Source organism: Phodopus roborovskii, unplaced genomic scaffold (assembly GCF_943737965.1).
Source record: "Phodopus roborovskii unplaced genomic scaffold, PHOROB, whole genome shotgun sequence".
NCBI classification, from domain to species: Eukaryota; Metazoa; Chordata; class Mammalia; order Rodentia; family Cricetidae; genus Phodopus; species Phodopus roborovskii.
The window spans coordinates 2,422,742-2,450,547 of record NW_026125577.1 but is presented as its reverse complement, the minus strand read 5'-3'; the positions used below and the strand labels follow the sequence as shown (position 1 = coordinate 2,450,547).

General features: G+C 41.3%; 1 protein-coding gene across 1 annotated transcript in view; it reads left to right on the top strand.

Moving 5' to 3' along the window:
* Crim1 (cysteine rich transmembrane BMP regulator 1) overlaps window positions 1–27,806 on the top strand; it is a 174,228-nt gene that overhangs the window by 53,029 nt on the left and 93,393 nt on the right. The window contains 2 exon segments of the mRNA XM_051177901.1: window positions 24,622–24,864; window positions 25,882–26,002. Of these exon segments, the coding sequence (XP_051033858.1) occupies window positions 24,622–24,864; window positions 25,882–26,002 (364 nt within the window).

The following is a 27,806-nucleotide window of genomic DNA, read 5'->3' as shown; positions in this document are numbered from 1 at the left end:
TTTGTTCAGATCACTGTAGCTTCTGTGTCTTTGGATATCTGCTTGTTCTAAGCATCTCCTGACACCCTTCTCCACGTCCCCAGCTCCAACCTTACTGCCCATCATTTCTATTTGTCTCTGTCTCTGCCACAGCCCTCACCCCCTGTATACTGAAGAGCCTGTTGATCTCTTTTCAGGAATAGTAACCCACCTGTTTTTTTTTTTTTTCTCCCCAACTTAAAAAAAAATCCCAACTTGTGGCAGCATTGATGGCCTGAAGATAAAAATATTATAACAGATGATACAGACGTAATTTCGGGTAACCTTCCCCCCTCAGTCTGATTATTTCAGATGCCTCTATCCCAGTGTCTGGGAGTCTTATGGGAATCTCCATGCTCAAGGTCTGTCTGCTACATCTGTGAGATCCTAAAAACAATGCACAGATCTGCAAGAAATAAGTAATAGGTAAACTCTGTAACCCAAGAATTTTAATAGCAAAAGAGTTGACAGTAAAAGATACAAGTCCAGTTTGAGATGAGTCTGGCATTCTTAAGAAGCCATAGAGCCAGAATAGGTTAGTGGAATGAAATGAATGTTTTGTTGGCTTGAAAATGCCACAGGGTTGCTGAGAAAGGAGACTTATGCAGAATGAGGAGATGGAGGATGGTCTTTCCTCCCACAGAAGGTGGCATTTTATTTGATTGTAGGGGGGACAGGGTTCTAAAGATGGCATAGAACAGAGCACCTTCCAGACTAAGGCATGCTGGGAGGCAGAGAGCAGGCCTCCAGAATTTGAGAATACCCATGAGAGGAGTGAGCATTAAGTAGTTTGAAGAAGGCTACAGTGAAGGGATCAGGTGTGGGGAGGAATTGTTCCCTGAAGGCAAAGAGAGATCTCTAGTAAGAGTGCACCCTTGCTTGTAAATGCTGGACGTGAGCATGCCCGCAGACAGAGGTGGCCCCACACTCCCTCACACCAGCTTTCTCTGCTGCTGGTATTTGCACTCTTGTTCTGTCATGTCCTGCATGCCTCTTTTTACTGTTGTGTAGTGTGAAGGTGGGGTACACCTTCGAAGCCAGACATGAGGTAAAGATGCCTCCCGTCAGCAAGAAATGGCAGCTTCAGATCTCTTTGCCTTTTGACTCCATGGTAGTCAGAGAACACAGGCATGTAAGTTTTGTTTTCCTTAGTCCTGAGATCTCCCTGGATCCAGGGTAGGCTAGTCACTCACCTTCGAGGAGCAAAGAAGCCAATCCTTCCTTAACAGTTAAAATGGAGATAAGTTTGGTTGTAGGATCCCTTTTGCTTCAAATCCAAGTCTCATCCCTCCATTTCTGCTTTCTTCTGCTATGACTGTCCAGACTCACCTTCTCTTTGTCTACTTTAATTACTGGCCTGATCTAGCCACACTTTATCTGTGATAGGAACAAGTGCCCACTGCTCACTTAACACATGCATGCTTACAGGAAATTTTTGAAGAAGCTAAATAGTATACAAGTCTCATGTGTAAAAAACCAACAGTACTCAAATTTAAAGGTGAATCCCAATTATACAAAAGAATCTTTATTTTTAAAACAACAGGGACATTTTGTTGGGAGAGGGCTATGGACCCTGTGAGACAGTAAAGTGTGCATATACTTTAATCAGTGTCATTAATAACTTTGTTTGGTTTACATCTGCTACCATTTTGGACAGTTGGGTTTTATGTCATGGTGAGATCATGTTCAGCATTGTAACTGGTTAGTTTTTGTCAACCTGACACATGCTAGAGTCATCTATGAAGGGGAATCTTTAATTGAGGAAATGCCTCCATCTGACTGGCCTATAGGCAGGTCTGTGACCTATTTCTTGATTAGTAATTGATGTGGGAGGGCCCAGCCTGTTGTGGGCAATATCACCCTCAGCCAGGTGGTCCTGAGAACCATAAAACAAGGTAACTGAATTTGAGCCTGGGAGACAGCCAGAGAGCAGTGTTCCTCTGTGGTCTCCATTTTAGTTCCTGCCCTGGCCTGCCCTCATGGTGGAACTGTAAGCTGTAAGATGAACTAAACCCTTACCTTCCCAACTTGTTTTTGGTCATGATGTTTACCCCAGTGACAGAAACCCGAACTAGAACAAGTATAAGCTATAGTTTTCATTGACATCCCAGAAGAGATAGTTCAGTGTGGGCAACTTGTTACTTCTAAGCCAGGGCTGAGTTTTACACTTGCACATTCTTGATAATATGGCAAGTTCTTGGTACACATACCACATTCACCACATTGAATATATGAGTGTACTTAATTTAGTAAGGGCCTGTGCCCCAAGGACTAGCTCTTCTAATATTGCTTTCTTTGTTCTGAAATTTATGTTGAGCATAAAGTTTTATGTTTTTTTTGTTTTTGTTTTTTTTTTTTTTTTTTCTGGAGCCTTAATAAGTAAGGGGATTTTTGATCTATTCTGACCTGGCTGCTGTGTGCAGCCTGCCTATAATACTGAGCTGTGGTGACAGCACAGTGATGTACAGTGGTGAAATTAAGGAATGAAGGAAGGACTGGGGAGATAGCTTAGTTAGTTGGTAAAGGACCTGCCATGAAAGCATGGACATCTGAGTTCAACCTCCAGAAGCTATATGAAAAGCAGCATGTTGTTGCATGCTTATAATCCCAGTAGTGGCTGACACAGAGGCAGGTGGATCCCTGGCATTCATTGGCCAGCCAGCCTAACCTAATCAGTGTTCTCTAGACCAATGAGAGACCTTATCTCAAAAAACAAGCCCTAGAAACAACTCTCAAGGTTGACCTCTGGCCTCTGCAAGCATACATATGCATAGTACGTGTACACACACACACACATACACACACACGTACACACGGTAGGGTGCATATTACACAAAAAAGTAAAAACATCAAAAAGTAGTTGATAATTTTAATACCAAATTAAGTGGCATTAGAGCCCAGTTGTTTTAACTTTTTGATGACTGTGAATAATGCAAATCCCACTCCTTTTAAACATTCCATAACTTCTATTCTTTCTTCCTTTGTCTTACAATTTCCTATTTGTGCCACTGACTCAAATATAGTTATATAGCCAGGTGTTGGTGGTGCACGCCTTTAGTCCCAGCACTGGGAGGCAGAGGCAGGCAGATCTCTGTGAGTTCAAGGCCAGCCTGGTGTACAGAGCAAATTCCAGGACAGGCTCCAAAGCTGCAGAGAAAAGTTCATAGCCTGAAAGAGGTAGAGCGCCACTCCCCCCCAGACTCCAGAAAGAGGTAGAGTGCCACCCCCTTGCCCCCCCCAGACTTCAGAAAGAGGTAGGGTGGCACGCCACCCACCGCTGGACTGGTAGTCCTGTGTACTAAACGAAGGTGGCAGGTTGAGCAAGCCATGAGGAACAATCAGTCCAGTTAGCAGCATTGCACCATGGCCCCTGCATCGGTTCCTGCTTCTGGGTTCCTCCCCTCTGATTCCTGCCTTGAGTTCCTCTCCTGACTTCCCTGGATGATGGACTACCAGTTGTAAGCTGAAATAAGTCCTTTCTTCTATTTCTTGCCTTTTGGCTCTGGTGTTCAACACAGCAACAGAAACCTGGCTAAAGCAGCCTACTTAGAAGCTCAGAAGTTGCAGGTACAAATGGTAGAGTTTCTGACACTATTTCCTGCCTTGTGTCCCTCCTGCCTGTGTCATCTGCCCCCATGGAGGCCACTTAGGATCTGGAAGCCTGTGAGGCCTCATGTCCGAAGCTGAGAATAACAAAGTGATTTTCTAAGAGGAATTTTTATTGGCATAGCATTGTAAAAGCCAGGGTTTTCATATAATCTTCTGGTCCATGGGACCACGTAGCATCTATTAAATTAAATCCAAAATTATAACCAGTCATTTAATGGCAGTGCTTATATCCTTACCATGTAAAATTAATATATACCAAAGACTTAATTTTTAAATATCTGATTTTCCTGTAATCATGGTTTGCTTTTCCTAATTAAATTTCAGTTGGAAAAATTCACTAAGAAATATAGAATTTAACACTCATGAAGCAAACATATTTCTTGATGAGTTTATTATTCAAAAGCTTTTTTGTTGTTGTTTGCATGATCTTAAGATAACCAGATGTGTGTCACAGTTTTAACTTTCATATCTAAGCCTATTTTTATCTTTCATAGAATTATAAGGATGACATCCTAGTTTTGCAGGGAAAAGGACTGCAAAAATGCATAATCAATATGGAAAATGCATCACATTGAGATTCTCAGGCAGTGTGTTAGCTTTCTACCACTATGATGCAATAACCAAGATCATCAGTTCGTAAAGAGAAAGGTTTGACTCTGCACTATGTGGTTTCCAGTTTGTGATTGGTTGACACTTTCAGTGTTAGCATAACATACCTGACTGCTTGGTGAATCACAGTGGCTGGAAAGCAATAAGAAAGGGGGCTAGAGTTACACAGTGGCATTCAGAGACATTACCCCAGTGACTTAAAACCCTCCCACAAAACTCCTTTCCAAGGCTCCAGTTACTCAGTGGCACCACGCTAGGGGTTAGTCTTGAGAGGGCATGTACAGTCTGCACTCTGGTTGTTGGAGACTATTTTTCCCCAAGATAATATTTTCATTGGTTATTTGGGAATTTTACATAATGCAACCTGATACTTGATTTCTGTACTTGGTCCTTCCTCCCGTCCCCGACCTCACCCTCCCCTACTTTTTCTGTTTTTAATCATCTATAGTGATCTATGGTGTTTGAGGCACTTTTCTTCTGAATGCCTTTGGAAGTTGGGTTTTTATTTTGGGAAACGGCCAAAAAACATATGGAGTCTCATACCTACTTAATAGCATAGGTAAGCACTTTAGGGAATTGTATTTTTGCTGAAATGTAAGTTCAAACTGTTAGACAACAAGAGTGATTTTTTTTTTTTAATTGTATATTTCATGAACTACTGAAAAGAAAATGTCAAAGGGGGCATTAGAGGAAAGTGTTAAGAAGTGGCAGAATGAGAATAACTATAGGCCTACCTACCTGAGGCTACTGAAGAATGACATGATTTGAATTCAGAAATGCTTTGGTGTTTCTTAGGGATTTTGTCCCTTTGGTTTGGTATCATATGTTATACATCACATGTAATTAATAGTATTTGATTCAAAAATAACTTTAGAGTACTTTAATCACTCTTGGCCTTTAATGTGGAGGTCAGTGGATTGCTGAGGTGGGGGGGCATATGCCTTTTCCATTTAGAAGTTCCTAATAATAGATCCTGGAAAGCAATGGTAGTTTGAAAGAAAATGCCTCCCCCCCCCCCAAGGGGAGTGGCACTATTAGGATGTGTAGCTTTGTAGGAGTAGGTGTTGCCTTGTTGGACTAAGTGTATCACTATGGGGGGGGGGACTTTGAGGTCTCCCATGCTCAGTCTATTCACAGTGTGGCACACAGTTCACTTCTTACTGCTTGTGGATAGAGATATGGAACTCTTAGCCCCAGCGAGCACCATGTCTGCCTGTATGCCACCATGCTTCCTTCCCACCATGATTATAATGGACTTAATCTCTGAAACTGTAAGCCAGCCCCAATTAAATGTTTTCCTTTATAAGAGTGTCTCTTTGCAACAATAGATACCCTAACTAAGACAAAAGGTAAACTCCTCCCACTCAGTGTAACAGAAGTTTTAAGTGCTGATTAAAATCCTCAGTATCCAAGGCCATGAGATTCTGGTAGCTGTGGTTGAAATTTTGCTGTCAATCACTGCCAGTGTTGCATGTGTAGTTGCTTCACTGCCTCTCTTCAGATACACTAGTCATTTAGGGAACAATTCGCCATTGCAAGTAGGAGCATCATGGAAGCATTGCATTATTGTAGGAGGTGCTTATGACTTCATTTCATGAGTGATGTGATTCCTGGGATGAAGTTTTATAGAACTCTGTAGAAGTCAGTTTCCTGAAATAGGGGATTGAGGTTTAATGATGCCCACTGTTTTTCTGTGATGTAAGGCTTTGGAAGTGGTCGCTTGTTGCAGGGCCTGTTACTGCTGAGGTGGAATAGGTTTTGGAGCTAACATTGGTTACCTCCAGTCTTCTGTTGGCATTATTCCTTGGTCTCCTTAAATAAGTCAAACTGGGAACTGGGAATGGAAATGCTGTCCTTCTTTCTGAGGAGCCCGTGAGCATGTAGGAATAGGTGTGACAAGATATAGTCCGGGTGGGGGAGAAGGCAGTAACCTTCATTGTGGAATCTTCTCATACTTTGAGAGATCCACTTGTTCATGTCAGTCTTGTGGATGCTTTAGAATTCACTTCACTGCACTGTGCAGTGCTTCTGAAATGACAGCTGAGTGTAAGCAGTTTTTTTTTTGTTGTTATTTTGTTTCTTGTTTTTGTTTATTTGGTTGGTTTCTTTATGTTTTTATTTTTATTTATTTATTTATCAATTTATTTATTTATTTTGCAGAACTATAATAGATAGTGATCTACTAGAAGTCCTAAGCAGCATCCCTCTCATTCTTCTCATGCCACCTGGTCCCACCAGGCTTCTGGTAGGACATGCTTTTCAATATTTAAAATAACCATGTTGAACTGGGAAACCAATGAGAAACCCATAAAGTCAATTAATTTGAGACATACCCTCTCCTTTGCTGGTTAACCTAGTGTCAATTTTATAACATTCCATGGTTAGCAAAGTCAATATGGTTGCTGTGCACTGCTGTAGTAATGTTCAACTCATTGTGTGCAAGCATTTCTAGAGTAAGAGAGTACTAATGAGTACCCAGCTTTTTACCAGGCCAGACTTATCAAGACTGTTATGTAGCTAGGACAGAAGGCATTGTGAACTTAGTATGTGTTTTAATGCTCTAGGCTGACAATGTCTGGTTAGTGTTGTAAATTATGAGAATCTTTTTCTCTCCTTGTATTCTTTGATTCTGTAGAGTTTATGTTGTTGATGCAGTTCTGTGATATAAAGAGATCCCTACCTTTTTTAAGTATTTGGAAGTCAACAGTTAGTGATAATTACAACAACCTATAGTTATGTATGACAGGTGTTACTATAAGAAACTTCTCAAGGGCCAGGGAGATGTCTCAATGGTTTAAGTGAACCTAAGTTCAGATCCCCAGAATCCATATAAAGCTGGGCATGGTGGCATGCATCTATAATCCCCAGAGGTATAGACAAAGGTTTCTATTCTGCAGCCCGTCAGTCCCAAATAAACACACAGAGGCTTATATTAATTATCAACCGTTTGGCCTATTGCTCAGGCTTATTACTTACTAGTTCATCCAACTCAAATTAGCCCATAATTCTTATCTATGCTTAGCCTTTTCTCAGTAAGGCATTCTCATCTTGTTTCCTCTGCATCTGGCTGGTGACTATGTCTCTGCCTTTCCTCTTCCCCATAATTATCTTAGTCTGGTAGCCCCGCCTATATTTTCTGTCTAGCTACTGACCAACCAGCATTTCATTAAATCTTTGCAGTGAACAGGAGCATCATCCCACATCCCAGAGTGCCTACAGTGAGGTTTGAGATGGAGACAGGAAAATCCCCAGATGCTCCCAAACATCACAACAGTGATCAGAGAGACTCTTGCTCACACAAGGTGGAAGGTGACGATCAACACCTGAGTTGTCCTTTCACTTTCCATGTACTTGAAACGGCACACATGTGTTTACCCAAACATGTACACCTGTGAGAGAGAGCATGCACAAGTGAGTGACAGACAGAGAGATAGGCAAGGAGAATGAGACTTTTCTTGAAAAGAGAGGCTAGGAAATGTTCTAGATGTCAGTGCTCACAGCACAATCAGGCAGTACATTATCTATGGAAAGAAAGCCAGGCAGGAAGATAAAATAATGGGAACTAGGGAAGGAGGTGAGAGAGAAAATTGTAAAGACCTATTATTCTCCTCTAGGTGTTATGTTTAAGTATCAGAGAAACACAGATCTTACAAGACTCTGGTCCCAGCTTCATGGAAACACATCACCCTGGTCATGGTTTTCCATGATGTAACTATAAATAGTGATGCATTGTGTGCATTTTAAAATTGGTATATTGAAGAATCCATGAGGAAGAGGCTAGAGAGAGAAATTAGAATTTGATGTAGACAGAAATGAAGAGATATTTGCAGGAGCAATGGCTTTTGCTCGATGATGACCAGCAAGCTCTTGAGGTTAAGAACCATGGATGCTCCACTTTGTATCTCCAGATCCCTCAGTATACCTAGATAGAATGTCTTCATGCTCACTAAATGCTAGGTAGATTGATAGTCTGGCCAGCAGGGTGAGTGTTGATGAGGAATGTAGGTGATGAACACTCCTAAGCCTGCAACTGTGGCCTCTAGCCTCAAAAGTTGTCAGCTAGGGGATGGATGAAGCAGTAACATGAGACCACAACTGTTAGGAAAACTAAAGAAGTGTCAGGGAGTGGCTTTGGGCAGTTTTCATAAACTGTTGAATTAGAAATGCTGAGAGAGGCAAATGCTTGGTTTATGCATTACTTTTAACTTACTTGAACAACTTGACCAGCTTTACATGTAATTTATGTATGATGAATCTTGGATTTCTTATTTGTAATAAGTCATAACTAGAAGTTAGACTAAGACATTTTTCAATATGAAAGATAATTTTCATAATGATTGTTTTCTTACAGTGGTATAGTTGAGGATTAAGTGCTCTCGGCATTGCTAATTGATAATCTGTCTCTGACTCAAAAGGAGGCTCATGGCTGTGAGATGGCCCTGCTGGTAAAGAAGTTTGCCAGCAAACATAACAACCTGAGGTCAATTCCTGGAAAGACATGCTGGAAGGAGAGAACCAACTCCCTCAAGTTGTCCTCTGACCTTGACAAGCATGCCCTGGCATGCACCCACTCACCCACATAAATAAATCTGATAATGACTGTTAAAGGAAGCTTGCTAATGATACAGTATTAGAACCAACATTCTCCCCTGCTGAGGTGAAGCCTTCTGCTATATTTTTAATTGGGTAGTGGGTATTGTAGTTAGACGGTAAGTTATGGCAAAAGACGAACAACCATGATTTATTAAAATGTATTGCACAGAAAACAGCACAGTGGACCCTAGCTGTCCATTGATTTAGCACTCACAAATTCTGTTACTCATGACACACTGACCCAGGAGATCCATAGAGTGTAGTGTTTTGTAATTTGAATCAGATGTTCTCAGCAGCAGCTGTGCGGGAGTGGAGCCTTCACCCAGTGACAAGTCTACAGCCTGGTTGTTTTTAGCTCATTATCACACACATAGGAAGTCAAGAACTGGTCAAAGGTTCTTCTTGATGAAATAGTCAGCACTGAGAGCCGATGTTGTAGATGAAGAGAAATAACGGGGTCCTAGAAAGTAATCCAGTTTGGGTTTTTTGGTTTAATCTGAAAGCCGAAATCTGGGACTAATTAAAACCCTGTTATGCTTGTGTTTGGCAGTAGTTTGAGTCACTGAGATGCATGTATAACAAACCAAGAAGAGCAGTTTCTGGAAAGGCCCCAGAGCATGCTGGCCAGGATCAAATTGTAGTCTGTGGTATGGTGCACCAATTAGGCCCTTTATCAAGTAACCACAGGACTTCTTTTGGGAAGTTCCAAGTATCTTCTATTGTCATTGCTTATGTAGAGGAGGTCCAGCAATCATAGGAACTATTTTTTAATACAACCATTAATCTTTAGGGCCACTGAATAGATCTTAAATCTCTTGTAAGGCTTTGAATAGGTCAGATAAAATCCTACCCCCAATATATGCCAGGAGTCATGGCTAGAAAACATTGTGCCCATTTTCCAAAAAGAGTGCCTGGCTAATGGGATTCTGTTAGCCGTCCACGAGGAAGCATCTTGTATAGGGAAGACTGAAGAACCATCTCCAAGTAGAACTAGGAGTCAAAGAAAAGGCGAAGTAAATCCAAGAACTCGTGATCCTGGGCAGTGAGTCAGGCAGGAAAGGTAGTTTATAAGTCTGTTATGAAATACACTATGCCACTAAGCCCCAGCATCCCCCAGAGAAACCCTCTGGGATTATCCATTGCCTGTATCCCTTCCAGTGCCTCCTACCCCTCCTCCTCCTTGTGCTTCCTTCTCTTCTCCCTCCTATTGTCTCCTCTTTTTCTTCCCTCTCTCTTCTACTTGTATATTACTTTTTCTTTTTAAGAGAAATTATTCTGTTTGCAGTTACAATGGGGACAGTCAATAGACTCAACATCAGACTTATAATTTAAAATATGATATTCCTGAGAATGAGAGAATCTGTAAATAGAGGATATAGTAGTAGTAGAAAAAGAAAGGCACATAGAAGAGGAGAGCTGGCTCTGTGTCTCTCATTTACTAGGCCAGAGGTCTGCATAGAGCATAAGATAGGTATTGCAGAAGCATATGCTTAGGGTCAAGATAACCTGTCAACCCTCTCAAGGAGATGACTTCAGGCCAATCACAATGTCCAGGAGCAGAACTAGATGAAGACAGTGTTGTTTAACTAAGAGGAAGCAGGAGCAAGGGCTCTGTGTTCAGAGGTGGGTACCATACCAACCCAAGACCCCAGGAGCAGATAGATGACTGCTGTATGAATCCTTCTACCCTATCAGTTCATCTAGTTATAGTTTTTGCTTGCCTCTGCCCAGGCTTTCTGTTCTGAAGGGGCTGGAGAATGTACCTGAGCTCTAAAAGCCCTGTCAATTAGGCAGCTTCAAAGAGTTTTTTATGGGAGCTGTCTCCCTTGGGCTCAAGAAGGATCATCAGGACTCCCATCTCAGCAAGCCTTTCTTTGCATTCCTAGCATTTGTGCTTGCAAACCTCAGGGAATGAGGCTCTCATTCTGTTGGGGTGGAGCAGTCTGTCAGCAGCTGGCTAGTGAACCTCACAACTGGCCACATCTAGAGGTTGCTCTTTTGACCTTCCTCAGCCATACCACTTTATCATAAAGTGCCATTTTTGTTGAGGCTCGGTTTGTTATGTTTATCTGGCTTGATGATAAAGGAGCTTTACAATCTTGTTTACACTAGATTCTAAGTGGTCTTAAGTGTTATATAAGAGATTTTAATAACTGTGGGGGGGAGATGCTAGCTACAGACTGAAGGCCAAGGAGTTTAGGGTGATGATGAATGACTGTGTCTTGGTAAAATCAGTACAGGATTCCCTGGGGGACTTGGCTTCCAGCCATTAGCTGGGTGACCTTTTAATTCTAAGCCACTGTTTTCTTCATAAATATATAAGAATTTCTGATGAAGACTAGACTTTTAGCAATGAAGTCCTGAGGACAGAACCATCCCTACATCTTTATTCACAAGCAAGCATATTAATTTATCCATTATCCTGTAACTAAATCTTCAAATTTGTAGTTCACCCCGTTTTCATACTATAACCACAAGGTTAAATTGATTTGTTAAATTCTGATTTATAGAGTATTTCACAAGAAATCTAGGACTTAAATGACAAATTCATCTCATTCATCTAATTTTGGCTGAAATTCCCAACTTAACTATGGTATATTACAGGTTAGTTGGTTATCAAGGATTTTCAAGTTGTTGAGAGGAAAAGGTACTGTTAACGAGTAGGTGGAGAGCTTGCATTCAGTTTGAGTATCTCCCAAGCAGCTCTTCAAAATGATTTGTTTACTTTTGCTCTTAAAAAGCACAAGATAAGTCTGGTGTACCAGCACTACTCCCAGCACTAGGAAGGGAGAGGCAGGGCAATCCTTATGAGTTCAAAGCCAGCCTGATTTACATAGTGAGTTCCAGGCCAGCCAGGGCTACATAATGAGACCTTGTCTCAAAACAAAAAGACAAGATACAGCCACTGTTCAAATGACAAATTTTTGTAGGGACTGTTGCCAGGAGATCTGGTTGATTCTGCTGGGACCCCTGTGCCCATTCTCATTTTCTTATAGAAATGGAAATGTGTCACACAAAATAAAGATGACATTTCCCACACTCTTGCAAGTGGATGAGGACATGTGCCTAAGCCCTGGTCTATAAAGTTAGCAGAAGTAATTATGTAACAAGGTTTTGAATCTTGCTACCTAATACTACTAGCTTTCCCTTCCCTCCCTTTGCCACTGTTTGGATGCTGTATGGACTAGGGCTATATAGTATTGGTTGAGAAGCAAAAAGATAAAAGGAACTTAGGTTCCTAGCACTTTGTGTTCTCAAAACATTTATGAAGTTAATTTTCGGTGTCAAGACCCTAGAAATTAATACAAATTCTTACCTATAGAAGTGTGAATTTGTAAATCTTAGTTCATTACAAATTATCTTGTCTTTGTTATTCTGGCTCAATTTGTGGATGTCTTTTGACACATTTGAGAGTCACAGACAGCACTGAAGCTGGCATAGCATTCACTATAGCAGCAGCCATGAGCTAAAAAGCCAGTTTATCTTCTGTATTGTTTTTCTGTAGGAGTGATAACGTCAGGAAGATATGGGATGCTGTTCAATTCAGAAGACTATGAAATGGAATGGAACCTCTATTCAGTCCATCAAGCATGTTGGAGAGCAGGCAGGCAGGCAGGCAGCCAGGCCGCCAGGCAGGCAAGATGAAGTGAGCACTTGTCCTTGGAGGGAGGAAAACAGTTTCTAATAGACAATGTCTTCTGTCAGATGTGCTCAAGCACAATACTTGGGTAGCCATAAGGGAGCCTGCAAATTTGTTAGCCATAGTCCTCTTCTAGCCCTACTGCAGACAAACCCATCAGTGACTCTGGGCTGAAATTCTTGTGTTTCAGAAAGCCTTCTGGAATACTCCAGTGTGAGAATCAGTAAGTTCTAGAAGTCAGCACAATGGGAGTCACATCCCACATACCCTAATGAGTATCCTGAGTTCAGAAGGAGCCTGGCTAGAATGGAATGACCAAGTGAGGAACCGATGAAGCATTAAAATAGACCTGGATGCTTGGGCTGTTCCTGGAGGACTCTGGACACTTCACCTTCTCTGTTTGGTACCAGGAGTGTTTCAGACTTCACATTCCTCAGACATGTTGGATCTGACAGTTATTTATATAAGCTGTGATTCTTAAATTGTTGGTATGTCTTAAATGGGAAAGGATATTAAAAAGACATGTTAACTGTGATGCATGAGAGGGCTATTCACACACACACACACACACACACACACACACTGCTCCCCACCCCCAGAAAGACAGTTTTAAGTCAGAAGCCCAGCCCTTTAATAGTTATAAAGAGAAAGAGGGAGAGAGAGGAAAAAAAAAAAAAGAGTGTAACTTCCATGTAAGGGCTACCATGAATATAAGTGCCCATTTAATAAATTATTTTTTGAAGTGGCTTTTCCATTTTGGTAGTTGAGTTTGGAGTACTATAATTATCATGAATGGGAAAAAATACATATCACTGTATTTTTATTTTTGCTCCAGGTCAAGTTGTAGTTTAGGGTAGAAAGTCAATACATCCTTTTGCTCAGTGCAGACCACATACTTCTAGTCTCTGGTGCCCTCTTGGCAGTCGTTGTGGGTCAATGTGTATGCAGTGGGTACACAGAGGATACAAAAGACACCATAGAAGTGTGGGGCCCATTCAGGGGCCTGCCCCAAGTGCTGGTCTGATTAGGAAATGTGTGCAGGAGCTGAAGAAACAGTCCAGAAGGGGTGGAGAAACCTTCAGAGAAAGAGTCATGAAGCAGAAGTGAGGTTGTGACCAGAGAACCAGAATGCCCTTGCATCAGTGGAACATTCTGTGCTATATAGGGACAGTGGTATTTGTGCTTCATAATCAACCTTAACATTGTCAATAGTAGTAACTTCAATGACCATGTCTGTGTTCTGAGATAGCCTATGAGGCATCAGATTTAAAACAACTAAGGAAAAGGTACTAGGACTCTAAAGCAGTGGTTTTCAACCTTCCTAACTCTGCGATAATTTAATACAGTTCCTCATGTTGTGATGACCCTCAAACATAAAATTGTTTTTGTTCCTACTTCATAACTGTAATTTTGCTACCATTATGAATTGTAATGTAAATATCTGTGTTTTCTGATGGTCTTTGGGGACTCCCATGAAAGGATCATTGGATTACCCCATAGGGGTCATGACCCACAGGTTGAGAACCACTACTCTAGGGCTTACATATAGATATTGTGTTCTATATAATAGGAAATAATATATATTCTGCTACTCTCCAAGCCAGTCTTGTCAAGAAGGATTTATCATTATAATACGTTAGTGTGCTGAGACTCTATGACGTGTGTAATTTATACAGGGTAGCAGAGGTGAGTGGTGAATGCACATGTGTGTATGCATGCATGAATCTGTGTAGGGTGCATGTGTGTGTGCATTGGTGCATGTGTGCATTCATGCATGTGCCCAACTGTTCTAGTAAGGTGCAATGAAGGTACCATGAAGCTGCTGACTGCCAGATGTACCAGGCACATGGCTTCTTTGAAGCCTCCTTTATCTTGATGATAACAAACCTAAGGAAACTCCAACCCAGAACCATTTGGTGAATATGGTACAACTAGTTATAAAAAGCTAAGATTTGAACCTGGTTCTTGTTTCTTAAGCCTTTGTGGCTATACTGACTCCTATATAAAAATGGACTGTTCAGTGTCAACTAAATGGTTCAAACACATACTATCTTCCATGAGGTAGAAGTTAAAAAGAGAAAGAGAGAAGGCAAAAAAAAAAAAAAAAAAAAAAAAAAAAAAAAAAAAACTAAAATATCTTTCCAAGCATCTATTTATAATTTTAGCCACACTTCTGTGTCCAGCATGTGTGAACCTTCATGAGAACTACCAGTTGAACAGTTAAACGGTCTGCCATTCCTTATTTTCTGTTGCTGCCGCCAGTGAGTACAGAATAGCAACAGCATGTTTTCAGTGCCAACCCCTGCCTGTCCCTCATTCCCACTGCTTGAGCCCACCTAAATTCTTCACTTAAATGATGTCATCAATTCTGAAGGACTCATATCCCCATAAAATCGTCTTTAAAGAACTTCCCAAGACTTTTTAAAAGTCCATATATCACCTATGAGACACAAGAACTTGTTAATAACATTACTAATAATACCTTCACTTTGATGGTGTGGGGGGGGCACACACACGTGCATGTGTGTTTTCACATCTTCTCTTGTACTACTGAAATTTCAGAGCATTGACAAGCTGTCATTTTGATTGGCTGCCCCTTTCATCCAGTAAGCATGTATTGGTCTTCTTGGATGAGCTGAGGCAGTGCTTTGGAACCTGATTGAGGAGGAAATGCTCCTAGAAGCTGGCTAGAATGTGTGTTCTCTGACAACACCCACAGATGCAGGCCCTACAATTCACAATTGAGGAACACCAGACCCTTCCTTCTCTCATGTTTAAGAGCTGGCATTTTATTGTGCTCTTGTCAAAGCAGTGCCATCAGTGTACTAGCTGAGTTCTGGCATCCAGTCCTTGGGGACTCTAAGCATGGAAGGCAACTGGAGTCACAGAATTCTGCCTGCCACAAAACTGAGAATTTGTTTGTGTTCTGAATGGATGTTGCCTCCTGGTAGAACCTGTCCTGGAGAGCTCTTCCATCTCTAATGTTTACACCTCCTTGACATTTTCAAGCTGTGAGGAAGTGTTTCTAAGACACTGAAGAACTGACTGTGAATTTAGTTCATTTAGACTTTCCTTAGTAGTCATTTGTCCATATCCTAATAATTACAATTCCCTTGTGAGGGTGGGGTAGGACTAACATGTGACAAACAAGGATGAGGTCTTTACACAAGGTGGCTTCATTTGGTAAAATTAATCATTTTAAAATCAACATTAGGCCTCATCACATTGCCAGAGGGTTTTGTTTTGTTTTGTTTTTAAACAGATTGTAGCATTTTGGAATTCATTATGGTGCATGAATATGTAACTATAATTGTTGAATGGTAAATCTGCTTTACAGTAAATTGGATATATTTTCTTGGTATGAATTAACAGACGATGCAATACAGTTTCTCTGGACTCAGAATTCTGCGGCCACATGCAAACTGTATTTAAAGTTAAGTAGAATGCACACAATTCACACTTGGGTCTGCCTCTTCCCTGTTACTCATGGTCAAAAGGTGACCTCAGGTTTTAAGGCCTCTCAGGTAACTTTCATCTCTTCAAAGAAGATTCTGGAGAAGGCTGGTCGAGTCATTTTTACTAAGAACTAAGGCAGCTTTGAGTTTCCTGAGATCTTGGAACAAGGGTGCACACAGGTGTGCTGACCACACCCATGATCATACATTTTCATTGCCTTGGGAGTCTTTGGGAAAGTTTGTATTGCTGAAGTAGGACTCTTGTACTCTGAGCTTTTGTTTCCCAGGCAATTTGGATAGGAGGCAAGGGGTGAATGACTATTCTAGTGAACCCTTGTAGAGTTTTTGAGATACAGATTCCTTGGCTTCATTCCCATAGTTTCTGATTCTTTACATCAGATGTGGACCTTAGAATTTTCATTTTTGGCAAGTGCCTAGGAGATGCTGTTGATGTTGACCCTGGGGGTCACTGAAAAGCACCACACCAGGCAAGCCCATCTCTAACTTCACTGTGTCCTGTTGCTATGTATAGCTGGGGACTCAGTGTCTTGCCCTACTCCCCATTAACGCATTCCCAGCAAGCTCCACTTCATAGTGGTGCTGCTGTCGGGAGCTGCAATGAGGGTAGCAAATCTGTAAGCTCTGACAGGTCAGCAATATCCTAGGTTAGGAAAGCTGTGTGGTCTAGGGGCCCCTAGACGTGTCTGGAAGTGTAATATGCAAACTGGAGCTCTGAGCTGACCAGACTAAAAGGGTCGGTTGGCCCTTTAGTACTCATGGCTTACCTTGAGTGTTTGAAGGCGCTCTTGGTTAAACTCTGTATCCATAGTGAATGTCCTTGTAATGATTTTCAGATTGCTGAAAGAGCCAGGGTTGTTTCTTAACCTGAAGAACACAATGGGATCACCTGGGAGCTGCTGAAATAAATACTCAGGCCCCCACCTCCTTCTGAGCATTCAGATCTAATTGGTGTGAGGTGGTTTCTAGACAGTGTTGTTTTTTAAAAGCTTTGTGAGTAATTTTAATGCGCAGCCAGAGTTTAGAAGCTCTGAATTAAAATATTACATACTGTAGTTGTGTAGGTCCTTTACTGTTTTCTTCTATGTATTGAGGCTGTTATGTTGCACTGTGATACAGGGAGATTTTATTACGCAATTGAAAACACTTTAATTTGGCATCTTTAATAAACCATTGAGGGAAGGCCCAATGTAGATTCTGCTGCTGTTAAAACCCAACTTCAGAGTAAAAGAAAGAATTGGGAACGTACCGTGGGTGTTTCTGAAGGAGCTGAAATATGAAGTATTTCTGGGACTATGTCAACAAAAGCCTAATTTTCTCCCTTTGGGGTTATGATTGTGTGGACCAAGTCTTCACAGCAAAGCCTGCCAAAAAAGTTATGATAAAATCATGGAATGTGAATGAAAAGAATTCACCAGTGGAACATTTAAAGGAGTCAGCCTCTAAACTTTGAAACAGAGGGAAGACATATGTATTGCATTTGTTAGAGAACTTTTCATGACAGAGTAACACTAAATGCAGGGAAACATTATGCCCAATGTCATCTCTATGGCTAAGAGCAAATGAAACAGGACGTGATAGTACGCCAATGAGCACTCACCAAAGACCATGCCTTTCCGACCATTGCAAAGTCATGCTGGATTGGGCATTTGAGCAAAAACATTGCCATGGACTAGACATGCAAGTCCTAGACAAGCCAAATCCAGAACTTTTGCTTTGGGATTTATGGACTACTAGAGAGAAAACTGGACTTTGGCAGTTCAGCCACTTATCCTGTGTCCTCAGCCAAGTGTCTTAGCCTCCGTGAGTCTGTCTTGTCATCTGTTGGGTAGAGATGAAAATGTGATCTCTTTTTCATCAAAGAGCACATTGGGGATGGGGGTGGAATGTGTGCTGCTAGACCTCACTTGCAGGAGGGCCTCACTTACAAGAGATTTTTTTTTTAACCACCTCTCTAGCATGGCTATGGCAACTGAATCCTTTATAGGAAATATTATCTATTAAAATGTTTGCCTTGTGATTTTTTATTGGTATTTTCTAAATGTTAATTTATCCTTCAGTTTAGATTTCTCCTTCATAACTCTCAAGTGTGTATTCATACTTCGAATCTGTTTTTTTTCTGTTCCTTGGTGGTGGGACATTCTTGCCTACTATTTGCATTTATATACTCCTCTCAGTTCCTACCATGTGTTCCCTAGTAGCTAGATGGCCTAGAACTTACTGTGTAGACCAAGCTGGCCTAGAACTTACCAACCTGACTATGTCTGTCTCCTGAGTGCTGGGATTACAGACATGTGCCACCATGCCCTGCTTTCTCCTTCTCTGCTACACTGAGGAACTCTGCTGGCTAATGCAGTGCCTTGATATCATTGATTATACTTCAGAGCCCTTATCACTGCCTGGCACTATGCTGAGAAGCCATTTGTTTGAAGTTTCTCCTCCAGAGCTATAAATTCAAGAAAGCAAGGACTTTGCTCCTTCCCTGCTCAAGTCATTCAGTTAATGTTTGTCAACTGAATGACTGAAAGACTGACACAGGGGACTTCATAGACCAGTCTGCTATCACAGGATTTGTCTTTGGGTTCTGTAAAGTGGCTGAGGGCCCTTATGACACCCAAGGTCAATGCCACAGCTATTCCCATCTTCAGAGTATAAGGGACACCACAGTGAGATCTGGTGCAAACAAGTATAGTAGGCCCTTCACCACCTGACTTCACATTCTGTGTTCTTTTTGAAGTCTGTGCAATCAAATCAAATCCAAATCTGGGGTCATTTGAGTTATCCTAGAAGTAACTGGAACTCCCAGAGATGTCTCAGAATGGTGTGTGCCTGTGTTGTGGGTTTGGTGCCAACAGGCAGAAGGAATCAGGGTTGGTATTGGGGGAGGACCCAGCAACATTGGCTCTTCAAGAGTCAAAATGAAATTTCAGTAATCTAGTTTCCAAGTAACTAGTGTGCAGCATTCTGTTGCTGTCTGAAGTGACCATGTCAATGGATTTTGAAGTAGAAGGAAGATTTCAATATCAGATGTGTAGAGCTCAACAAAATACCCAGGGATGACAAGAATCTGGCTGTGAGACTTTACCTCTGTCTTTTAAAATCTCATTTTTTTCCCTCTTCCCATCTAGTAGTTGTTCATTTGTCTTAACCCCAGGTTTAATAAGAAAACTGAAATGCATTTGCTGCCTTTTGAGTTGTTGTTTTACTTTCTCTGTTGGTATATGGTCCTGGAAAAGGCCTCAGAAATAACCACTATCTAGTCATGGAGGGTCAAGTGACTGGGTTTGATTGACACATTGCATATTATTATTATGACATCATTTTATACCAGGTAACCCTATCAATCCTCAAAGGAAGATTACTACTATGGTGAAACTAATTTATTTTACGTTAATTACTTCAGTTGTGAGTCATATTGTTACTTTAGCCTTTCTATATCTGGGATAATTTTTTTTATAAGAGGCCAGTTGCAACATTTCTAGAGCAACCAGACATAAAAGCTTGCTAATTAGCTTAAGTATTATATATAGATTTGTTAGATGCCATTGGGAAAGAGTATAAAAGGACTTCTTTTCAAATAGATAATCTTTTAAACTTCAAAAGTAACGCCTTTTTCAATATGCAGATGACTAAATGAACCAACAACACAATAAATGAAATCCCTTGGCTTTGAAAAAAAAAAAGTAACGCCTTTTTCATTCATGGGAAATTTATGATGTGGCAATAGTTTCCCTATTTATTTTCCGTGTGGAGAAACGAGCAAGAGAAATATAGAACAATAAATAAAGATCTCCAAGAGAACTTATGTGTTTGAAGCAGGTTGAGAAAGAAGGGCCCAGAACAACAGTTGCTGGTGCCATGGTAACACATCCAATGTGTTTAGTGTGTGCTGGATGTTGGGTACACAAATGTACTAGGTAGTCTGTTGAAAGTTGGGAAATAAAGCAGCTATTAACAGTTATAAGACAAAATATCTGTAGGTTTCACAAATCTCAATTCTTTGAAAGTGTAATTTCATAGTTTACCAGCTCAGTATAAGACTTAAAATGTGGGCTGGAGAGATGGCTCAGCCACTAAAGGCTAGGCCCATAAGCAAAATGCAAGACTTGAAATGTATGCCTGCTGTCATCATATTAACAGCCAGATTTGAAGAGGGATAGTAAACAGTGTGAGGTGTGAGAAGTTACTGGCTTCTGGGAGAGTTTGCAGAAATCAGATCAAAAGTACAAGATGCGGATGATCACAGGTTTCAGAATTAAGAAGGTTGATGTCAAAAATGGGCATTTGTGTTCAATAGAAAGAGAATAAATGTTTCAAGTACTCATGCTTACTTTCAAATACTCATGTTTTCAAAAATTGCCGTATATGATGACTAAATATATGTTGACACATGTGCAAAGCCAAAACCATAAAATCTCAAGAAATTAACAAAAACATAAAATTATTAGAAACATGCATTATGAGAAACAAAATGAAAGCTCCCTGCCCTCTCCATCTTAGCTCTACAGAAATTTTATAGCAATCTTCTGAAAAATTTCAAAAGAAGAAATGAATGTTGAATTATAGATTACTTCAAAACAGATCACATTGAGAGGAATGCATAGAAACCTTAGAACATGACCAGAGAAGTATCTGGCTAAAATTTTGAAGTCATATTTTTATGTGTTTGTAAGAAAACAAGAGGACTAGAAATGAATTTGGTGTTTATATTAAGTTTCTTCAGGAACACAGACAGGAACCTGAAAGACTAAAAGGCCCCAGTCATAAAGGAATTGGTGAGTACACAAAGCATGAAGAGTGGAGCCTTGTCAGTAGAATTTGGTAGGGATTTGGGGTTTTAAATGAATTCTACATCTGTTAAAATACAACTTAGGAAAGATATGTGGATACCTGAATAATAACTAAGGAATCTGCCTCCTTTAAGGTCGTTAAATGGGAAAGGTATATGCAAACATCAAAGAATAGTTAACTTTGTGGTTGTAGAAATAGTTTTGCAGTAGTTGGGTGTGTTGGCACATACCTTTAATCCCAGGATTTGGAAGGTAAAGGCAGGCTATATTGTGAGTTCCAGGCTAGCCAGGACTCCACAGAGAAACCCTGTCTCAAAACAAAGTCTTTTGCAACAGTGGAAGAGATAGAATACAAAAATCCTTGTTGAAAGAGTCCATGTAACTATATCCAAGACTGAATAGGCCAATATTTGCAAGAGGAAGGGTGGGAGAATAAGAGTAGGTATGGGAGACGATGAACTCTAGTAACTACTATATTCAAAATTTTAAGTTTGAAAATCTTCAGCTATTATTAGGAAGCCACAGTCAACAGAAACATTTTAAATGGGTGTTCTCTAAGGACACAAAGGATGCTTTAACATCTACCAGTTGATTGTATTAGTTAAGGGAGTGCCAGTGTGATTGTCCCAAGAAAAGTTGAAATAGTGTTCAGTAATATTAAACCTTAATTCTCAACATTCTTGGGCACTTCCAAGTTTAAAATCCTGATTCACTTATGTGTACTTGTAGGTCGGCTGCCCTGTCTAACATGTGTTCTCATGCAGTTCCCATGAAGTTCTCATGCAGCACACACTTGAAGAAGGGATAGTGTTGAGAATGTTAAAGAGTATAGAGTTTAGTAACTAACTAGCAAGAGATAATAAGTTGTGTTTGAACAGAAAATGTTGAAAATGTTTGAAAAGTTTTAACTATATATGCCAAATCTTTGGAGAGAATAAGAATATAAGAGAATGTAAAGCTGAGGCTGGGGCTCAGTTGGAGGAGTACTTATGTAGTTTACTGCAAGTCCTAGGCTGGGTCCCCCACAATCTCATAAAACCAAGCCTGGTGGTCCAATCACAGTCCTCATACTTGAGAAGAAGAAACAAGATCAGAAGTTCAAGGGCTTCCACAGCTACATAGCTGAGCTACATAAGACCAGGTCTCAAACAAATGAATCAATTATAACAGTTGAGCAAATGTAATAATTCAGTGCTATTTGTAGGTAGAACTCAGACTTTTCTTTATTATAAATCAGTGCTAGCATTTGCCAGAGGAAGCAGTCTGCTGGGTATACTTTACAAAGACCAAGTTGATTTCCATCTCCAAGATTAACCTTCTCTTTCTCAGTTCTGTGAGGGTCCCCATACTGATGGTGGTGGTGTTGGGGTGTTTCAATATAGATTCCTCATCATTGATGTGACTTTCCTACGAAAGGTAGTTCCTAGGGATTATAGTATGCAAGTAGGTGGCTAGGTGCTTTGAGAGTAGAGCTAACACCTGTGTGGCTCAGGCATGTAATTATAGGCTCTGTTTCCCAGGAGAGGAGAAAGTTCCGCTATGAGAGTTTAACAGAAACCACAGTTCTAGTCAGGAAAGAAGCTGAGCCCAGATAAATCAACTCAGGAAGAAAAAAGGGTAATGCCAAAGCCGAATACCTCCAACACCAGGGAATCCTAGAACCAGATGGATCAGGGTCAGCTCACTCCAGCCCATTCACGGGCTTTGTGATCCTCAACAGGTAGCTTGACCTGCCTGAAACTTGATTTCATTACCTGTAAAATGGAGAAAATAATAACTCAGAGAATTCTTAGGATGTCAGAAAGTGTGTGTGTGTGTGTGTGTGTGTGTGTGTGTGTGTGTGTGTGCGCGTGTGTGCGTGCGCGTGCGCGCAGTTTGTTCTTAGCTCAGAGGATGTTTTCACTTTGCACACTGCTTTAAGCATATTGGCTGTTGGTTTGATGGCAGCAGCTGGGAAAGCAGGCAAGGCTTGCACTTGACTGTTGGCCCATACTGAAGCAAAGGTGTGGTGAAGTACCGTTCTGTCCAATGGGAAAAGTAGGGTGCAACCGTATGCAACAGAAAGCAAGTCACCTGACCTTTAACAACAATGTTGTCTCCATGTCCAGCACAATGTTTACTGCAGTAAACAGTATATGGATTTGGCTTCTGTCTTCTCTCAGATACCTTCTCTGCCTCTTACTCCACCACAGTGCCTTCTGTTACTCATATTCCCAAAGCCTTACTATTGCAGTCAAGACTTGGTTCCCTTTCCTGGAAGGCTCTTCTGGGTATCTGTAGCTCATCTTATTCCCTGTTTGTTCTGCCCCTCCTTCTATGTGTTCATATTTTCCTTACTCTGTTCTGCCTCCCCGGAGCACTTACCACTCTTCGTTACTATTTATAATATTGATTATTTTTATGTCACCCTTTACTGCCTTGTAGACCATATGAGAGCAAGAATCAATCTTAATCTTCCCCTCTCTCCCTCCCCTCTCTTTCCTCTTATGTCCCAAACTGCTAAATCAATGGCACTCAGTTAATATTTCTGAATGTGTTTTCTAGGACTCTAAACATGGGTGATCTCCTGTGTGTTTTAGTTAGACAAGGAGTAGTAAACAAGGAAGGTGGCCAGTAAAGTGAAAGGTGAAGCAGCCAAGTTGGAAAATGACCAGAGGAAGAACTAGGTGTGATGGCACCTGTCTGTATTTCCAGCACTTGGGAAATGAAGGTCCCAGAAGTATCAGGAATTCCAGGTCCACTTCTGCTACCCAAGACCTTTGAGAGAAAAAGAAACAGGCTTGGTTTGAGAGTTATTATCCAGAGACGAGTGAAATGTAAGATGGCATGCCTAGATTCTTGCTTTTTCACTGATTAGGCAGACTCCTTGAGTTTTCTGCCTCAGGCTTTTTTGTTATTGTTTGGAGTACACACACACACACACACACACACACACACACGCACGCACGCACGCACGCACACACACACTTATGGAACATCTTGACTCTAATCCTGTTCTGTGATTCTATCTCTAGGTTTTAATTTAGCAAAGTCAATTAGAGGTTATGCTCCAATACTATGTGGCATTGTTACACTAATATCTTCCCAACACCCCAACCCTCTTCAAAGGTCAGTCTTCAGTATGTCATTTTAGATTATTTCAGTCTTTTCCTTGAAGCCTTGGGTCTCTGAAAAGCTTAAACCAAGATGGCATGAGGACTGAGGCTGGACAAGCTAGGGCTCTTCTGATTAACCCGACACTTGATGTGTAATGCCACTGTTACTTTTCCATCACTGAAATTGAGGTACCTCCATGGGTCAGCAGATTACACTGAAAGGGAAATGGGGTATATCCAGTCTTGACTGAGACATGCCATGTAGGAGAATTACAAGGGAACTTGCCTTATGGTATTGTTCAGCTGCCACGTCATAGAGTTGCATATCTTAATTAGCTCCCCTCATCCAAGCTCATTTGGAGGTATCATTCTTCATACCTGTTATTGTTCACATTGTCTTCAGTTCCTGGAGAAGCCAGGTTTTATTTGTGTTTCTGTTTTGGTTTTTAACATATATCACTATCAAAAAAGAAACCTCAAGACCCTTGGGTTCACAGTTCATCTAGAACCAAGTCTGAGCCCTTGAGTTCTTCCCTTTATCCCCTTGAGTTTTGTAGTAGATTTTAGCTGTTCACCATGAGCAAGAGATGGAGCTTCTGTCTGTATTTTGGTGTCATGAACAGCTTTTGGGAGAGATTTCCGATGGTTGGCTACACTGAGTCTGAAGGTTTTCACCCGACTTCTTTCACTACCCTGTTCTTTGGATAGTAACTAGACTTAGGATGATCTGTTCTTCCCACCAGAGTGCCCCACACTGCCCTGGGCATGAGCTAAATTCTTTCTCTCCCATTTAGAAGAGAAGCCAGATTGCTCCAAGGCTCGCTGTGAAGTCCAGTTCTCTCCACGTTGCCCTGAAGATTCCGTTCTGATTGAGGGCTATGCTCCTCCTGGGGAGTGTTGTCCCTTACCAAGCCGCTGCGTGTGTGACCCTGCGGGCTGTCTGCGCAAAGTCTGCCAGCCGGGATACCTGAACATTCTAGTGTCAAAAGCCTCAGGGAAGCCGGGAGAGTGCTGTGACCTCTATGAGTGCAAACCAGGTATGCACGAGCTGGCTGGGCAGCATCAATCCTTAGCATCAGAGGGCAACAGGTCCCTCCTCCAGGGCTATCCATAGCTTGTCCATTTCCACCAAAATGATCATTCTTGGGGCTAGCGTCTTCACTTCAGGACTTTCATCAGAGAACCAGAGGCATAATTTCCTGGTGCATGAATGCCATCATGGAGTGAGCCAGCCCTCCTCTCTTTCATCTTTATTTTCTTCAAGTATGTTTGATGACACTGTTGGAGGAAGAGTGTGATACTATTGTTAGTTGCTTCATTCCCTGAGAGACAAAGGCCTCACTTGCAGATGCGTCTGTCACTTGGAAGTTTTACGTTGAGAAGCAGACATATACAAAACAGAATTACTTTGGGATAAATACATCCATCCGAATGGCAGATGTTTTATAAGGAAACAGCCCTAATTTTCTTCCTTGACAGTCCCTCCCCATCCGCCTTGGCTTCGAAGCATGCCTACATCATTTGACTGTTTACACACCTTCTTTGCCAGTATTGGAATTCTTGTCATGTCTCAGCTGTTTCTTGCTTTATAGTTTTATCTAACAGCCTTGCCCTTGTGCCAGCATTTCTAATGTAGTATCTGACTAAATCTAGGTTGTAGTGGTTTCTTCTTTGCAAGTTTCTAATGACTAGTCGGTTTTTTTAAATATTTTTTTCCTTTTTTTAAATTTTACTTTTACTGTTAGAGGTAAATGCTTCAGGCAAAGGAATCCCTTGTCCATCTCTTGAACTGCTCTGTCAGAAACACTTCTTGCTGTCCTTCACCATCCATATAACTACATGGTGTCACTTTGTTCTCTTCTGAACTCTTATCCTCTATTTGAGACATATAAGCATTGTTTAGCCTTGACTGAAAGGGAAACACTAGAAGGGCCCTCTGGGTTTCAGGGAAGCAAGACATCTTTGCACATTTGTCGAGAGTGTTATTTCATTTGGGGGTTCACAATGCAAATAGATGTTGCAATAAATGGTGCTTCTCTGTTTGGCCCTTTCAGTTTTCAGCGTGGACTGCAGCACCGTGGAGTGTCCCCCTGTCCAGCAGGCTGTGTGCCCCCTGGACAGCTACGAAACACAAGTGCGGCTCACAGCGGATGGCTGCTGTACCCTGCCAGCAAGGTTGGTTTGTCACCGGTTCAAGTTTCCTTTCTGTCTTATTTGCTAGCATCATCCCCAGTATAGTTTCTCAGGCCTACAGCTCATTTTCCCTTGGGAAACCCAATCCTTGCCTGTTTCTCTGGAGAAACTGCTGGACTATTACTATTGCTATTTACATATGTCTTTCCTCACATCAAAGCCAGGTGTCATCAGGTTAAGTCATTAATATTAAGGATTAAGACTTCCTGAAAGCACTTGGAGGCCTAGGAAGTAAGTGGGCAAGCTTTCCTCTCTGTGTGGATTAGGAAGCAGAATGAGGGGTCTGTGAGAGTGAGGCATGCCATTTGATCCTTTGCAACCAATCTTGTGGGTGTTTAAGCCAAGTGCCCAGTGTTATGAAACACTGCCTGCCTCAAAGAGCTCATCAGAAGGAACTCCGGACATCTGGAGTCATGCATCTCCTGAGACCTATTTCTTACTGAGGCAAAGAGGTATCTGAAGTCTCAACAGTAATTCTGAAGTATCAGACACATTACCCTTTAGCTGGGGGAGATGAGCTGCCATCATTTTAACCTTAGAAACAGGGCATCCATTGAATGTGATAGAACAAAGTTTCTCTAGAACATGAGAACCCTTGGGTCTGCTGTTGATAGTCTGCAGAGTACCAGCTGGCCAACAGTACGTTGCTTTCGGGGACACTGGGTTTTCAGTCTGCTTCCCCTTACCCATGAAACCTATCCCTTTTCCTCTTCTTGTCATTGCTGCCCTCTCTATCTTTTGTAGTCCTTTATGTCATCTTTACAATGAAGACATTTCATTTCATTGTATTCTCCATATAGTATCAAGAGCTGAAACCCTTCCTTATTTAGCTCCATCCATAATCCCCAGTGCCGGGCACTTGGCACTTAGCATTTAGATCTACTGCATGGGTAGGTGTGGTTATAGGAATAGATTTATGAGTTAGGAATATACGGAGTGCATAGTTAAAGTAAGCACGTGATAGTTGGGGTTCTGTGCTTTGACTAAATCCTTGAGACTTATTTTGGCTCATGATCTCAGAGGTTTGAGTCTGTCATGGGAGGAGAGTGTGACAAGGCATTTTACCACATGACAGCCAGGAAGCACAGAAGAGAGATTGTTTGCTCTAGGGAACTCTTTACTTGTCTCCCATTTGTTCCTCTGGTCTCTAGCCTATGTGGTAGTACTATTCACATTCAAGTCATGGCTCTCCCCACTTAGTGAATCCTCTCTGGCACACTCAGACACACCCAGAGTTGTGTTTTACCTATTTCCTAGACCGGTAGTTCTCAACCTGTGTGTCGAAAACCCTTTGTGGGGGTCACATATCAGATGTTCTGCATATTAAATAATTATATTATGATTTATAACAGTTGCAAAATCACAGTTATGAAGTAGCAATGAAATAAGTTTATGGTTAGGGGTACCACAATGTGAGGAACTGCATTAAAGGGTCACAGCATTAGGAAGGTTGAGAACACGTATCCAGACCTTTCTCAGTCCAGTCAGGTTGATTAGATGAACCACTACAATACGTTTCCATTTTCAGTAATCAGAGTAAATATCTAGAGTTTCTTCTCATAATTGTTTTTTTTTTTTTGTTTTTTGTTTGTTTGTTTTGTTTTTCATTTTGCCACTAATAAAATACATTAGGTCTTTAGGATCCAGCCTTTCTCTTATCAGAGACCTAGGATTCTCTCAGATAAGTCCTTTACACTGTGTCATGGAGAGGACAGCAAAGATTTTTGTGAAGGTATTTGTGTTAAAGAGGTACAGCAGCTTCCCTGTGCCATGAGGATGTCTTCTT